This window comes from Lactuca virosa, chromosome 5 (genome assembly GCF_052849685.1).
Source record: "Lactuca virosa cultivar CGN04683 chromosome 5, Lactuca_virosa_CGN04683_v6, whole genome shotgun sequence".
Classification (NCBI taxonomy): domain Eukaryota; kingdom Viridiplantae; phylum Streptophyta; class Magnoliopsida; order Asterales; family Asteraceae; genus Lactuca; species Lactuca virosa.
Window position 1 is genome coordinate 257,127,588 of NC_136430.1, and position 18,129 is coordinate 257,145,716.

The 18,129-nt window shown below is 35.4% G+C and overlaps 1 protein-coding gene across 1 annotated transcript; it reads left to right on the forward strand.

Annotated features, from left to right (window-relative positions):
• Positions 1-13,952: 13,952 nt before the first annotated feature.
• LOC145112633 (uncharacterized) lies at positions 13,953-16,170 on the forward strand. Its single transcript, XM_079048775.1, has 2 exons — positions 13,953-15,255; positions 15,335-16,170. The coding sequence occupies exons 1-2, from the start codon at positions 13,953-13,955 to the stop codon at positions 16,168-16,170; spliced, it is 2,139 nt and encodes a 712-aa protein (XP_078904901.1).
• The last annotated feature ends 1,959 nt before the right edge of the window (positions 16,171-18,129 follow it).

The following is an 18,129-nucleotide window of genomic DNA, read 5'->3' on the forward strand; positions in this document are numbered from 1 at the left end:
CTCATCCAAAATCTCCAGAATCCCGTCCTTGATTGTACCAAAGATCACAAGAGTCTGCTCCAAAACACTGCGGGTAATCTCTAACGAGATGAACTCCCACATCCTCTCATCGATCGGCTCGATACCTGCCCCTGAGCCTGAACCTGAGCTAAACCTCCTTCCTAAGTGCTCATCACCATTCTCCAAAATAACCATGCAAATGACAGGAACATAACCACGAATCCTTATCAAACACGCTCCCTAGACTCTCCGTGACTCTCCTCGATTCGTGTATGGATCCTGTGCTTTCAGTAGTACGAGCCTAATACAACCTTCTACACATATCAATACTTTCCTCAAGAATCATCCTGAATCCTCCAGGTCACCTTCTCAAACTGATACACCAAGTACTCGCTAAACAGCGCAACTAAACTCACTAAAGCACTGCCTAGGCTTTCCTAGGTTTCCGACCTCACCCTGCCTACAACTGCTGAAGAACTCCCTATAGTGTTAGTTAACCATCTCATGAATACAATCACATTCAACAAAGCTTAGATAATCCTTCAAGTACAAGACTCATCCCTACAACGGTTAGACTCAAACGAGAGTTGCGTAATAGGGTCAAATCCATCACTCTGAGATTATTCAACCTTTGTCACATGTGACTTAACATATTCACTTAATAGCTAAATCACATCGTTGAAGAGTTCCACAAAGCACAAACAAGAAGCATTCGTGAAGTAGCACTATATTCCATAGAATAACCAAAGAACATTCAAACTCACATACTACAACTCATGCTAGGAACTTCCACTCACCCTGTTGATTGCCTTATGCATGCAAATTATACTCAATAGAGGATCAAATAGACTGTCGAATAAAAGAGTCTACCCTAGGACGACAATCAAACGAGGAACAGGAAATAAGGACAAATCAATCATTCTAGGGCTATATAATCCTAACCGTATACAATTTTTAAAGCAAACACCTAGCAATTACTTTTAGCAGTAGACATTCCCAATCTAGCATAGCCTGTAATGCTTCCTAGGCTACAAGGCATCACATATCAGGCCAATCTATCATGCAATTCATGAAAGTATCCCTAGCCTTTTCCTAGCATGCAATTCTCAAAACATAATCATAACAAACATGTATGGGTATTTTAGGAATCACTTGATCTCGACCGAGTGAACGCATCACACCCCTTTTTGTCTTTAAAAAATCCTTTTAGAAATTTATTCTTTTTACAAAATCCTTTTAGAAACTCATTTTCCTTCAAAAGATTATTAATTCCTTAGTTTGAGTTCAGACATACCCGAGAGTGTGCCTGAATCACTCAAACCAAGGCTCTGATACCAACTTGTAACATACAAGAAACTACGGGGTAAAATTTTCATTTTTAATTCGATCAAAGCACTAATTATCATTTGGCCAAACATTCATTATCCTTTTTCTAATTATTCAAAAGTATTTCATGAGAAAACAATTATCAGAATACAATACCAAAATCATCATCATGCGGAAACAAGGGTGGATGTGTTGCGATCAAGTCGGGCCCTTCCCTTTCGAACCTGTAGCACCTGAAAATAAAACCATAAAACCGTAATAACAAAGCTTAGTGAGTTACCCCAAATACCTCATACCATACATAAGAAACGTATCGTGGGCCCCGCCCGTCATCAGGCCCTGCCTGACATTGAGCCCTACTCGGTATACAGATCTGTCAGTCAGCAGGCCTCGCCCGACATCGAGCCCCTCTCGGTGTACATATAAACATACAAGCATATAAACACATAGACATGCAATAATCACAAAGATAAATAGCACACCGAATGGTCATCGGGCCCTTTCCCGACATCAGGCCCCGCCCAGAATCGGACTCCGCCGGGTAAACATGCAAACACATAACATATGCAATAATCACGAAGATAACGTACACAATGGTCATCGGGCCCCGCCTAGTAATCATACAAGCACATAACACATGCCAGAGTCACGCATACATCTAACATCCTAACATAATAAACCACGGGCCAACATTGGTACCTTCAAGCTGCTAAACACAGTGAGGAAACTCACCTCACGCTGTTGAATATCGCCGATAACAGCTCAGATTGTCGATCTAGAAAATCCCTGCGCTAACATCATCAAAATAATGCCAAATAAATAATTGGTTCTCAACCCATAACTGGAAACCTAGTCCAATTACCCAATACCCATGAAAAAGTCTATTTTACCCTTTCTTCACTTGGCACAAAAATTCGATGTCCAAACCAACAACAACAAAAGCCCAATATGTCCCAATCTACCAACTTGGGCCTGAAACCCATCATGGGCCTAAAATCCAAGGAAGCCCAACATGTTATTCCAATATCCAAGACAGAAGTATGATGATCCAACAAGGCCAAAACAATGAAAGCCAAAACATTAGCCCAATACCGAGAACGTCAAGCCCAAGGCCCATCTGCTGAGTACGCGGGGCGTACTCAGCTAGTACTATTAGTGTACTCATTCTAGGCTAGTACGAGGAGAGTACCAACTGGGTACGCCCAACGTACTCCCCAGTGTGCCACCCTACTCCATTAAGCACTTAACTGGTCTAGCTTTTCCGAAAAACTCACAGATCTAATTACTAAAGTTGACTTATCATGTAAAGTTGGCAACTTTACATATATGCATGGCTTAATGGGGCTCAAGAGCTCAAACAAGCTTAACAGAGGTATTAACACATGCATGGGTCCAAATACTCCATAAAGTTAACATTTTTATGAACATGAGGACTGATTAAATCTAAGATCTAGCATCCATTTCCTCTAGAGTAGATCAAAAGCTCTCCTTTAACACAAAGTACTCAAAAAGTTCACAAAATGCTCCATGAACTAGATCTAACATATAAGAGCATAAAGATGTAAGTTTCTTATATCGACAAGCTTGAAAATGTGGAGATGATCCTAGATCCACAAGCTCAAGCAATCCCATCAAGTGTTCCTCTTCTTTTTTCTCCTTCACAAACCACCAACAAACACTCTTCAAGCTCAAAACTCACCAAATCACTCTAAGGTTTCGTTTTCTGGGACAAGAAGAGGTGGAGGCTGGTTAAACGTGTCCAAATGAGGCTATAATGAGGTTTAATTAGGGTGAAAACCCTAGAAATTTGGGTTTGCCTCTGAGCCACATACGCCATGCGTACTCTACGTATGCCCTGCGTACACAGCTAAGGTCCACAAAACACAATCTTCCTATGGCCATCACTTCATCGTTCTACGTCCGATTTCGACGATCATTATATCCACCGAAAGTTAACGAGAAGATCTGCACTTCCATCAACTCCTGCTTGTATTAAAACTTCCCGAACTAAAATCCAATTTTCATAAAATCCCGAATTGCCACTTTACTGATATTTGATCTTCAGTTCACGACCCCGAATTAGGAAACTATTCGGAATAGGGTGTTACATTGAGCAATTTGTTGAATACAATTTTCATTTGGTTTTATTTTTTGGGAAAAGAATGATCACCCTCTTTTAGGTATTTAGTTTGGTTGAATGTGGTGAAATTTTGTACCCAAAGAAGCTATATTTTCATTTATGTATTTTAGGTTTATATTAATCTTGGAAGTGGTGAAGGAAATAGAATGTCTTGGCTTGACTTGACTTGGAACAATGAAAATTTCCAGAAATGTAGTCATCATCTTACATTACATTATTATTAAAAATCAAAGATTCCAGATTTCTTATTTGTACACTTCATCTTTCTTGCTATTGTAGCTAAAAATGATGTTAGGTTAAAATACAGCTTTGTCAACGATGTTTAGGTTTATCAAACATCTCTTGAATTTTTTGTAAGTTATCGATTATTATTTTAAAGTTCACTTTATTATAAAAGAAAAAAATATTTATTACATATTTTGTTTTATATTTGAAGTTATTTATTATGTATTATCTTTTACATCCTAAGTTCTCAATCCGTCTAATACACGAGTTATAACCTAATACACACACACACACACACACACACACACATATATATATATATATATATATATATATATATATATATATATATATATATATATATATATATATATATATATATATATATAAACAAAGATCCATTGTGTCATATATCGTTCTTTCATTCAACTGACCAGATGTCATTTTATCAAAATTTTGAAATATGTATTTTGCATTTTTCATTTACTTTATATATATATATATATATATATATATATATATATATATATATATATATATATATATATATATATATATATATATATATATATATATATATATATATATATTGCCTTCCACCGTCACGTCGGTACGCTGGGGGTTTTGCAGCAAAAAGAAATAGGTATCTCAGTGGTCATGGTTAATATTCACACATGAATATTACCGGTATGTGGGAGTGTTTTGCAGCAAAAAAATATATGGCCCAGATTTGTTCTCGCGTTTTCATTTATATAATTGTTCTCATTTGAACCTAAGTCTATATTAGCTCAATTATAAGAAGTAGAAGGTTCCTTGCGATCTTGGGAACCTGGAAAGTGGTCATATTGGAATGTGGTTTGATCAATATTTATGCCCCACAAGATCATCAAGAAAAGGTTCCCCTATGGGATCACCTCTCTTACTTGATGGTTGCGGATTCAGAGAGGATTTGGATTATGTGTGGCGATTTTAACGAAGTCAGGTCCATGAAGGAAAGGAAAGGTTCTTCTCTTTCGATCTCAGGTGCTCATGTTTTTAACTCTTTCATTAATACATGTGGTCTCGTTGAACTCCACCTTGGTGGGAGGAAGTACACATGGATGAATAAGGAGGGCTCAAAGTTCAGCAAACTTGATTTGTACCTAGTCTCCAACAAGTTTTTTCATTGGTGGCCTAATTCAAACACTCTCGCCCTGCCGCGGTTACACTCAGATCATTATCCCGTATTGTTGGACACCAACAGCCCCGACTTCGGTCCATTGCCTTTCCGGTTCTTTTCTTCCTAGTTCTTAGACGACGATCTTTAAGACGTAGTCAAGGCTTCTTAGTTAACGCCTACTACTGGGTTAACGGCTTTCTCTAAGATTGAGAGGTTGTCGAGGAAGTTGAGAATCCTTAAAAAGAACATAAAAGCACGGCGTTTTGTTATCAACAAAAAGTAGGAGGAGGAAGTTCACACTCTCAAGACCAAAGTTGTTGCTTTGGATGTCTTAGCGGAAGTCATTGGGTTTGATGACGTGTCTTTCAAAGAAAGATCAGATACTATTCTAAAAATTCAATATTTAGAAAATAGCAGATTGCTTGACTTAAGGCAAAAAGAAAGGTGAAAATGGGTGCTTGAAGGGGATTAATGTCACACCCCCGAACCAGACGGCGGAAACGTCCGAGGGCTCGCGTGACTCAAATTGAATATCATCACAATGAATATACATGAAACATAACATAAACTTCACCATGCATTAATACATTACAACTGACATTGTTCACATCAAGTACATTGTTTAAACATTACATATCCATAGCATAAATTGTTTGAAAGTTTTCAAAAGCATAGCACCCTAACATACTTAGTATTACTTCTCGGCTTACCTGTTACCTGACAATACAAGTTATTTTGAAAAACGTCAACATATGGAATGTTGGTGAGTTCATAAGCAGGGTTGTTTTGAAAATGTTTTGTAAGTTTATAAAACCCAGAAAATCCGATATTTTCTGAAAAGACAATTGTTTATAACAAAGTGTGAAGATCCTAGGTTTATGCATGAATGATTTCAAAACGTGTATAAACGAGAAACTTTGCATGTTAGTTATTGAAAAGCACAAGTGAATGGCGTTGGTCTCCTCGAAAAACCCGATGTTTTCCGATAACATAATATCATATAATTGTTTCGAATTGTTATACCATCACAACGAATGATTTTGATTTGCCTTGATTACTCGAATAGTATTGGATTTATTTATGTGAGTCTTGTGTTTAAATCTATTGAATTATTATATATTAATTCTTTTTTTAATTTTAATTTTCTTGGATTAATTTTTTTATCTGATTATTATATATCAATTAATTTTATTTTTAATATATAATATTTATATATTAATAAATATTACATTATTATATTACTAATTTCTTTTAACTATTTTTAAAAAAAAATTATTGGATTATCTAAAAAAAATCATTAGATTTTTTTTATTGGATATTACATTTAATTTATTATATTCTATATATAATAAATAATATTTTAGTAGATCGTTAATTTATTTAAATGTATAATATTAATTCTTTTTAATTTATTGGTCCTACCATAAAGTCTTCAGAATACGCAAAAGCACCGCATCTCACTGTCGAAAATCGTCGGGACCACCGCTAATCACCTTCATCGGAGGTCCGACGGAAACACTACCAACATGTTTCACCCAACGCCGCTATCCAGTAGTCACCTGCGACAACCTCTTCACAATCCGTCAGAATCTTTTATATTTGCCACCACTTGAGTTTAGTTACTCTTTTGAAGTTGAGGACCTGGGGTATTCCAACCCGATGGTTGATTGGACCCATAGTATGTTGTTTTGTATATGTGTTATTGTTTGTATGTGGGTACTTTGGGGGAACTCATTAAGCTTCGTGCTTACAATTTTGGTTTATGGTTTCAGGTACTTCAGTAGATTGTGGCAAGGTGAAGGCGTGATCGTACACATCCTCATGTTTTGGGGACTTATGATTTCTGGGATACTTTGATAATAAAAATGTTTTGAAAACTATGTTGTAAATGACTCTAATTTTGTATAATGTTTTGGACACAATGGTTTCGTAAACACTTTTTAGAGAAAGGGTTGTTTTGAAAAAGTTTAAATTTTATTGAAATTTTATGGATGTTACACACAACCTTATAACATCGAAGCTTCAAGTCTGTACTACTTGAAAAGATCTAGCGGTAGATCTGGTGGTTTGAAAACCCTATATCTAACATTGTCGCCATTGGCGACAGTGTGGGTAGTCAATTCTTGTAGTTTTGGTTGAGAATGATAGATTATAGACAATGATCGACGATTTCCGACAAGATGATGTGGCGGTGCAATGTGGTAGAAAGCAACGAATGGAGGAACTGACCAAGGGTGTTTAGATCGGACCTCCTGGTGGTTAACACGGTATTGGTTGTAACAAAAAAAACGACCGACTTAGTGGCAAATCCGGAGGATTCCGACGAAATGTGAATAGGATGGTAGTGTTTCCATCGAAAATTCGATGAAGGTGATTGGCGGTGGTCCTGACGATTTTTAACGATGAGGTGCAGCGCTTTTACGCATTTTAATGACTTTGTGGTGGAGCCAATAAAATTTGAAAAAAATAATATTACACATTAAAACTAAATTTATAATCCAATAAAAAAAACGAATGGCCTTTTTATTTATTTTTATGGTAAATTTAATCTAATAAAAAAGAAATTAAAAAAATAATCCAATAAAAAAATAAAAAAAAATTAATTAAAATAAATTAATAATATAATATTATAATATTTATTTATATATGAATATTATATATTGAAAATAAAATTAATTAATATATAATAATCAATTAAAAAATAATTCAATAAAAATGAAATTAAAAAAAAAGAATTAATGTATTAAAATTTAATAAAATTAAAATGAAGATGAATTAATGTATAATATTTCAATAAAATAAAAAAGAAAATTGCAAAAATGGTCCTTGTAGTTTGGTAAAAAGAGACAACTGCAGAAATGGTCCCTAAGGGTAAAATTGTCATTTAAAAAAAGTTAACAGCCAAATGTTAAAGTTAACGAAATAGGGACCAAAACCACAACTAAACCACCAAATAAGGACCTTTTTTGCTAATAAACCTTTTTTTGGACCTTACCCAAAGAAATCGGCAAACCACAAGGACCATTTTTGCAGTTTAGTCAAAAATAATTGACTCAAAATATTGGTTTGGCCTTTTCAGCCCTTCTTTAATAAAAATGACAATTTTAGTCCCTTATATAAAAAAAGACATTTTAGGCCCTTAAACCATTTTCTTGTCATTTTTGACCCATAGACTTGTTTAAGTGATGATTTTAGCTAAGAATTTACTCTTTGGCAGTTTCAGCCCTTCCAGTAAAGAGTTGTTCAGTGTAAGTCCAATCTTTTCGCAACTTTTACAATTTTGGCCCAAAATCCAAAAACTTTACATTTTTTATCCTTGTTAGGAAACAAAATCATTTTAATCCCTGAAATAGTTTTGTTTACCCCTTTTACCCCCTGTTTTGAGAAATTTACCATTTCAATCCCTTGAAAACTATCTTTTTCGCAATTTTTGGGCCTATGGGCCGAAAAGCCCAAAAATTGGCCCATTAGGCTACAAATTACATTTCTAGTCCTTTGAAGAGCATAATATTCATAAAAACATTTATTTTAACTGTTTTGACTCTTTTGGTCCTTAAGAAAACCGTGAATGACAACTTTCAACCCAACTTTTGTTTATTTGACAAATATAGCCCATAAATGTGTTTTATGTTGCAATATGTTTATTATAACCTTAGAGGGTAATTTTTCTTGACTTGTTTAGTGTAATATATCATAGATCATGTTTATATTCTTCCTTGAGCCATAGATCTCGAGATTTCTTTCCTTTTTGTTACATATTTACCACATAAACACATGAAATCACACATAACATACACATACACATAGATCTACACATTTTACTTGTATTCTCCCCCATAAAACTTATGAAAACCGAAAAAAGAGGGGTATGAACTCACCTTGAGTTTGTGGGTTCGGTTTTGAAGAGAAATGGAATAGCTTGATGTTATTTTCGGCTTTAGCAAGCCCTCCTTGAATAGATCTCGAACTTATGGAGGTTTTCTAAGAGTATGATCACAAAATGCTTAGAATGAATGATCTTAGCATAAAAATGAAGTTATACAACTTAGAGGTGTAAGGACTTACCAAGGGAAGATGAGTTTTTGGTGGAAACCTTCTTGATCCACCTTAGATCTTCGAAAATTTGAGAAGGAGATGAAGACTTTCTAGAGTAAGTGAGGTTGAAAGAAGTTGGTGAAATGTGTGTGTGTGTGTGTTGTGATCTCGACCGAGAGATAAGAAGAAGAGAGAGAGAAAGAGGCCTTGATGCATGTTGGATCATACAAGCTTGCATGGAAGTATGGGATGCAAAGGCTTTATTATTTGTTGTGTAATATGGAGGTGGCACCTCCAACGTCAACCTCTAATTCCCTCTTTTTTTTTCTTTTTTTTCATTATTTGGGCCGAGAGGGGGAAAGGAGAGAGGTGGTTTGGGCCTTCAGTGCTTGAGTCCGAAAATATGAGGCCCATTTGATGATTTTCGGCCCATTGGGCCTTTAGAGTAATTCACAGCCCAATATACATCAAAGAATGAGTTTTATGGCTCATTAGGGCTAATTAGGTTTGTTATGGCCCAATAAGGCCCATTAAGATAAACTAGCCCATTTTAAGCCTATAAGGCCCAAAAAGGTTAAGTTTTATGAAAGTGGGTCTAATTAGGGTCCATTTAAGGGTCCTAAGCCCAAAGTAGTCAAGTTGGAAGCTTATTGGTCCATTAGGCCCAATAAGGAAATCCTAGTCCATATGGACTTAAACCGGGATTTTCTTTAGGGTTTCCAACCTTTGTTGACTATTTGAATGTTTGTATTGAGTATTTGATGAAACCTTGTTATCATTGATTAAGCATCATACATGTTTTTCAAGTTTCAGTTACAACGTTATCCTTGTTAAGTGTTTACAAAGCATCAGAATTTCTAGTTGTGACAATTAAAATTCATTTTTCTTTCACAGCTTGGTGAACATGAATATAAAGAATTCTCGCAGAAATGGCTTAAACATAAACGGGGTGTGGATCTCTAATCCAGATATAATTAAAAATGAGGTTTTTAACTTCTTTAAAAACAAGTTCAAAGAAAACGTTACACGTAGACCACGGTTCACAAGCTCTAAGTTTCATATTTTAGAGGACCATGATCGTACTTTCATGGAAGAACCTTTCGCTATGGATGAGATTAAAAGTTCTGTGTGGGGTTGCGGGAATGAAAAATGTCCAGGACCGGATGGGTTCTCATTCAAGTTCGTAAAGACTTTTTGGGACATTATTGGGGATGATGTGGTAGAAGCGGTCAAGTTTTTCGAACAACATAAGGACCTAAACTCAGGGAGCAACACCTCTTTCATCTCTCTTATCCCTAAATCCAAAGATCCTTTCAACCTCACTGAATACAGAATGATTAATATTATTAGGTGCATCACCAAAATTATTTCCAAATGTTTTGCTAGTAGACTCAAAAAGGTTATTGGTTCTGTGGTGAGCTGCGAGCAATCGGCTTATGTTAGTGGAAGGAACATCATGGATGGTCCTTTGGTAGTCAATGTAATTATTTCATGGGCTACTAAGAGGAAGAAAAAAGTTCTTTTGTTCAAAGCTGACTTTGACAAAGCTTTTGACTTGATTAGTTAGAGTTACATGGAAGATGTCATGACTCACATGGGTTTCGGGGCAACATGGAGAACTTGGATAAGGGCTATTCTCTCTTCTTCCAAGGTCTCGGTGTTGGTAACGGTTCTCCTACGAAGGAGTTCTTCATGGAAAAATACATACAACAAGGTGATCCTCTTTCCCCTTTTCTTTACATCATCGCCGTTGAGGGTCTCAAAGTGGCATTGGATATGGCCACTGATAACAATATCTTCGAGGGGATTGTGATGCCTACCTCCGGTCCTAGTATTTTGCTTTTCCAATATGCGCATGATGCACTTTTCTTAGACAAATGGTCTAGGGAAAATGCCGAAAATCTTAAAAGAATCCTTACATGTTTCCACCTTGCTTCTGGCTTAAAAGTCAATCTTCAAAAAAGCAAGTTAATAGGTATTGGTGTCCCCCCCCCCCCAATAGAAGTCTCTTCCATGGCTAGGTGGTACAAATGTCTTGTAGGTGAGCTTCCCTTATCTTACCTTGGAATAACGATGGGAGGAAAGTCGGAAAGAGTGTCTTCTTGGATTCCGCTTATCGATAAATTCAACAATAAACTTTCGATGTGGAAAGCGAGAACCCTCTCTATTGGAGGCCGGTTGACGCTTGTTACATCTGTCCTTGTTAGCCTTGGTACTTTTCTCTTTTCGATGTACAAAGCTCCCAAATTAGTCTTAGTAAAGCTCAAAAGTATCCGAAACGGTTTTCTTTGGGGAAAAACTTCGGGTAACAACATCATAACTTGCATTGCATGGGAAAAAACGATGAAATCCAAAGAACTCGGAGGATTGGGAATTGGGAGTTTAAGAGCTGTCAAACTTGCTCTCTTATCGAAATGGTGGTGGCGGTTTCGGGTTAATACGAACTCGATTTGGAAAAGAGTGATTAAATGTATTTACGACGGTCTAGGAGGGTTGGGAGTGTCGATTTCTAGCTATAACGGGTCCACCGTTTGGGGTAGAATCAACAAAATTAATATCGACTTGGAGCATCTAAATATAGATTTAATCAACCTCTTTTTATAGATATGGTGACACCGGAGTGAACTCGAACATGAGTAACTGGTGCTGGAGCCTAAATGGGGGAGGAGAGTTCACTGTCTCATCTTTAAGGAAGGAAATTGAAAATAAGTTATTGGAGAGCACTAACTTACCCACCATCAGGTGCAAGCTGGTTCCCAGGAAGATCAACGTTTTCACTTGGCGAGTGTGTCTTGGGAGATTGTCCACCAGAGTCAACCTTGCTCCGAGGGGGGTTAACATTCCAATCATATGTTGTCCGCTTTGCAATGCTTTTGAGGAAAACAAGGTTCATATTTTTAACAATTGCTCCACTGCAAAAGAGATACGTGGTCACCTTCTCAATTGGTGGAAAGATCTTTCCGTTATGAATAATTCATTCGACGATCTTTTGGGATTAAATTATTCCTTTACTATGGCCTCCAGGCCCTAGAAATGCTTGAAGTGACATCAAAGGCATTCTTATGGATCATCTGGACGTATAGGAATGATCTAGTTTTCAAAGGCAAGGTGAAGAGACCAAATACTTTAGCTTATGAGGTTAAGGTTTTGGAGTTTTTATAGCCTAAGAGTAGAGCCAAATTTGGTAGAGATTTGTTATGGGAGGCATGGGCTAACAACCCCTTGTATTGTACCTTGTAACTCCAGCATTTTGCTATTCAGTTTTATTAAAGTCTAGCTGTTAATATATATATATATATATATATATATATATATATATATATATATATATATATATATATATATATATATATATGTTCAATAGAGAACAATTATTAATCAAAGAAACAAGGAATCAATACAAATAGTCGGAAATTAAAACGATCAACGGTAAAAGAAATGGTTGTAAATTTTTACACTTTGGTCCGTTTAAAAGCGATGTCTAATTGCATCATTATGACTTACCACACAATACAAGATGGCTGAAAATTCAAATTCCAATGTTTGAAATACCACTGCGGCAAATTTATTGTAGAGTCCTCAACAAACATTACAAACGAAATTATTTATAAGGGGATCCATGGATATCACCAAAAATGCAATTGAACCTAATGTGCAAACAAAAAAAATATGTGAAGATTCATGGATATACTAGGGTGCCATCGACGAAAGTGGCTGAAAATTTAATTGAAGAGGGTTTTTGTTTTATAAAAACCATTCATAAATTTGAAGAAACGTAACCAGTTAAATTCAACAATATACTGCTACTCCTATGCACAACTTCAGTTGATAATATTTAAATCGTCTTCCTACACCCAACTTCACTTGACCTCTAACAATCATTTTCTATCCTAAAGAACAGAGTTATGGATGGGTCCTGACAAAGATGATCATCCGTCTCTCCAAAATCTTATTGAGCAACTGAGGTCATACACTAATGCTTCACATGATTTGATAAAGTCTTTCACCTCGTTACAAGACCATTCAGATATGGAAAAAAAAGGTTTTTTGTGGTGGAGAAACACATTAAGAAATAAAGAATGATAGGAAAAAAAAGGTTTTTGTACATTAAACATACATATTTATACATGTTTACGTTTTTCGTATGCAAACTTTTTCTTGACCATAGCACCTTCCTTTGAAATAAGAAGTTATTATAGCCCACGCTTTTATTTTGACCATGTTATCTCCAAAGTAGTGCTTCCCCTATTTTTGAAATAGATGACCCGAAAGTACTTGTTGCATTACTTCCCCTATTTTTAAAATAAATGAGCCCATGCTTCCTCTTTCACTAGAACATATGCATGAAACGGCACATGCTTTACTTACATATTAAAGAAACCATGCATCCTCCATGCTGTTACCCACGTACACACAAAGCACCCACATGCTTGTACTTTGGATTGCTCTGTATAATAACACCACCTTTCACTGTAGATTTTTTGACATCATCTCTCATACACACATGCATAGCCCACGTTTTCTTCTATAAAATTACACTGAATCCCCCTACCCACATCGAGGATAGATAAGACTAATGGAGAAAAAAAACCATAAGTTGCGACTTGTAATAATCCTCATCTTAAAATTCTGTATCAAGCCATGCATGTTGTGCCATGCATCTTCCATTCACCAAAAAGATCATCCCAATTAATGTATCATACTAGGAAGGAAACAAGACAGTGGTCCCAATTAACTAATATATCATTCTGGGAAGGAAGCTGCCTACGATTTCTTACTGATATTCCACAATTGAACCTAATGAACTAAACATATTTATGTGAAGATGGGTGGATACAATAGCGTGGCATCGGTCTTGGATGGAAGTAGCTGAAAAATTAATTGACGAGTGCATTTTTTGTTTTGTAAAAGCCATTCATAAACCTTCAAGATACAGAACCTGTTAAATTAGACAATATCAGGCTCTTCCAATACAGAACGTCACTTGATAATATTTAAACCGTCTTCTTACACCCAACTTCAATTGATCTCAAACAATCATTTTCTATCCTAGGGAAGAACATTATTATGGATTCTGACTTAGAAAATCCTCCATCTCTCAAGAATCTTATTGAGCAACTGAAGTCATACACTAATGCTTCAAATGCTTTGATAAGTTCTTTCAACGTGTTACTAGAGAAATCAGATATGGAAGAAAGGTTCAGTGAACCTATGGTGATGATTGGGATTTATATCGCCGTTGCATCACTCTTTTGTATCCTGCCACCGCTGGCAGATTTAGTGCACGGGTTGAGGACAAAAAAATTTTGGTTTCCAAATAAATATTTCACTATGAATATTGCTTCTTTTTCTGCACTAGGAGTTGCAACCAAGCTACCAGTTGATTTGAGCAGTCCAATGCCAGGTGTTGTAGACCAATTTACAAAACTTGGAAACATGGCGTTTATGTGTGCCATGATGGCCAACTTATTGCCTGCGCTAGCATCCATGAGCAACAAGGCACTTATTGCAAACATCATAGGTTTGGGTGTTATAGTAATCACCATGGTTGTGAATGTTTGCATTGAAATAAAAACTGGCAATGTAAAAAAGTACTGTAAGTTCATAGCAATCATTTATGTGGTTGTACTTTTGATGGTGCTGGTAATACATGCATGTACATCTTTAGCCATTCTAAAGTGCAAACAGATACTTGAACTGAAGTACCAAGCAGCTCATGAGTCAGCTTTAAACGAGCAAGAGCTTCAACAAGGAAGATCAACTGTTGAGAAGCTTAAGAAGCAAGTTAAAAAGTACTGGATCATGGCAGAAACCAGCCATCCCCAGTTCCTGACAGCTTGTTCTGTAACAAGCTGTGCTTCGGGGGTATTATCGGTTATCAGCACTCTCTTACACGCTTGGCTTATGCTTATCGCTGTTGAATATTGGATGGACTTTAAGTCAGCTTATAAGTGGTCCATGTTGGTGATTCTAATAACACAGTTTATCGGATCCTTGGTGGGTACCATTGCCCCACTTTGTAGATCTTTTGCAACATTAAGCTATAAGCTGTCCGTGAAATGGATGTGGAAAAAAATGAAGGTTTTTAATGTGGAGAGTTACTGGACCCGGACCATATATGATTTGAAAGGGAGTGGCATACCATTCATATCATATAGTCGCAAATTCAAGATTCTTTTCCAGTTATATGTGCTTGTCCTTACCTTTTGTGTAGGACTTCAAAAGACAAGTGTAGCGGCATGCAACATGATAACCATCATCCCATATTTCATAGTGTTCTGTATCTTTTACTGTTGGAAGTTTTGGAAGTGGTTAATGTCGAAGTTAATTAATCATCTATTTCGTATTCTGTTGGCAAATAACGCATTCGGTATTGTGTTGGCAAAATAACCCGGAGCAGCACCACCAAACAAATGAAAATTTTAGCAATTATGTTTTGCAACTCGAAGATGACACGGAGATTGCTGAGGGAACATTAAAAAGGATTTCCAACTCCTACGACCACTGGATCAAGAAAGCTGAAAAACGACAACCAAAGAATCTGATGAAGCTTCTTGTGGAATCTGAAGGTTTCGGAGAAGTTGAAAAGTATTACAAAATTCATCAAGTTCGGCGTTTAGTTTTAGATGAACATGAACCACTCATTTGTTGGAGCTTATCATTGGTAACCCTTGCAAGCATAGCCATCTCTCTCACTAACATCCAACAAAACTTAGTTGATCGCTTGATGCATGGTTTGAAGGAAGGTATGGTATACGTCAAACTTGTGGAGGAAAGCCTCAACCCTACTGATGACCATGCAACTATTCAAAAGGCGGCAAAAACGTTGTTGGTAGATGTCGAAGTCTTCGAGAGTTGGTTAGGAAACAAGCTCCAACGACGTGCTCCTCAAGGAAATACAGTACGACATATTCTTGAATGGTTGATGGATACCAGTAAAAACATGGTCAATGAGGTGGAAATTACCGATGATATATCCAGATACAAATTTATTTGTTCTAATGCAATGTCTTGTGTCACAGAAACAATACTGCTTGACTACCACGCTGACATTGACCAGATCAACCAAGAGAGACTATTTGAAACAATATCATCACTGATCGCTGGCATACTGGCTGCGTGTCTCTCTAACTTACCCGATGTCATAGAATTGAAAAGCAACTCAAATGCAATTGAGAAAAGGTATGCAAGTGTCTATGAGGCAGCCCAACTTCTAGGCGAGACAACACTCATAATTAACACCCTTGAAGATCGTGAACTTACAAGATTGAATGTTGTTGCCTAGTTGCATGTTGGGACTACACGCGTTCTTGATGATGTTTGGATTTGGGGTCGTTCTTGGTTGTAGGGTTTTGGGTGGGTCCTTGCATTGGTGTTTATCTGGTCATCGATTGCGTGTGTTTGGTGCGTGTCTTTGTTTCTTGGGTTACAAATCTTATAACTGAATTGATGTTGCTAGATATGTTATTTATTGGGTTTTGTTTTGTTTGGTGGGTTTGGCTGCTTTTCATTGGGTTTTCTAGCAAAGTTGGTTGCCATGTTGAAGATTGATTCATTTGTACTTTGCTATGTTGGGCTTGGTTTAGTTTTTTCTTTGTATCTTTTGTCCGTATGTCTTTTATGTTGTTTTGTAGTCTTACTTTGTATTTTACTAGCTCCACCCTAGCTCCTTTTTATATATTTCTATTTTATTACCATTCAAAAACAAAATAATAAAAATAATAAAAAAAACACAAAGCTATCGTTTTTTAAAAAAGAAATTAAATTGCATCCTACTTCTTATGTCTACAAATGTTCCCACCCAATAAAAATATGACAAGTGTCATCATTTCATATTTTTGTAACTAACTCATTAAAGCTATATTAGGAATATTTCAAATACAATAAAATTGAATGATGATTTGTCATAATTTTAGTGGGTACGAATAATTGTAAGCATAAAAGGTGAGAGGTAATTTAATTTCTCTTTTTAAAAAACTCTTCATTTTCTTCACTAAGGAGGTAGTTAGTTGAAATTATTTTGTCATAATTTCATTCATTTTAGGAAACTATCATCTCATGATTATATACTTCCCTATAGATTTCCTTTGATACTTGATTTAAGAATTAATATATAACCAGCACTTCAAGAAAAGTTTATTTTAGAGAAGACAAAAGCGGTCTCCAAAAGTATCATTGTTGTTGATAAAAATCAATTGGGACGACTGCATTGCATCCGAGATAGTGTCCTGGCAATAGCCCCGTCGTTGAAAATGGTTTCTATTTACCACAAAGTTTTGTCTCTATAACTAAATAATAATTTTAATATTTAATTAGTTTTAGAGACAAAAGTTTGTCTCTAAAAATAATTAATTATTTAAATAAGTAAATCCTTCAACTTCTAAAGACGAAAATTCATTTCTAATATTAAATAATAATTTAAATAAATAACTACCGTCAAACCAAATTATCAGAAAAGTCTTATTATTTTCGAAGAAGATATACTTTGGTCCCAAATTATTATTTTTAATTTGACCAAAAAAGTCCTGATTATTTGATTTTACACGATTATACGTCATTTCCAGTTAAAAGAAAAAAAATATTATTTTTTGTTAATTTAAGCCAAAATGAAATAATTGAGATTTTTCTGTTCAAAAAAAAAAAAATAGGACTGCAGTATAATTTTTTCAAAAATATTAAGACTTTTCTAACAATTTCTCAATGTCAAAGACCCTCTATGGTGGCTACAAATATTTTAAATGGCTATGATATCTTCATAATTTATGAAAAATCAAATCCATACAAAATCCATAATTCCATAACAATATAACATTAAATTAATAAAGTCAAAAATCAAATCCATACAAAATCCATAATTCCATAACAATATAACGTTAAATTAATAAAGTCATTCAGTTTAACCATAAAAACATTAAAGTAATGAACCAACATAAGGTTTGAAAAAAAAAACTAATTATCTTCATTCCAAATATTTCTATTATATGTATGCAAGTGTAGTTTTTTAACACATTCCAAATGAATGATAACCATTCAAAACAAATGATATTATCATGCTCTTGCCTTTAAGAAGACAATATTATTAAGTAATGTTAAATAAATAACATCAATTTATTAACCACAGTTTTCATAAAGCAGATACGAAAATTGTTATTGGTTTAATTAGAAATTCTCAATATCCGAATTACCTGAATTTATTAACTTTATATATTAGACTATGTTTATTGATAAATCGGATTACGTATTC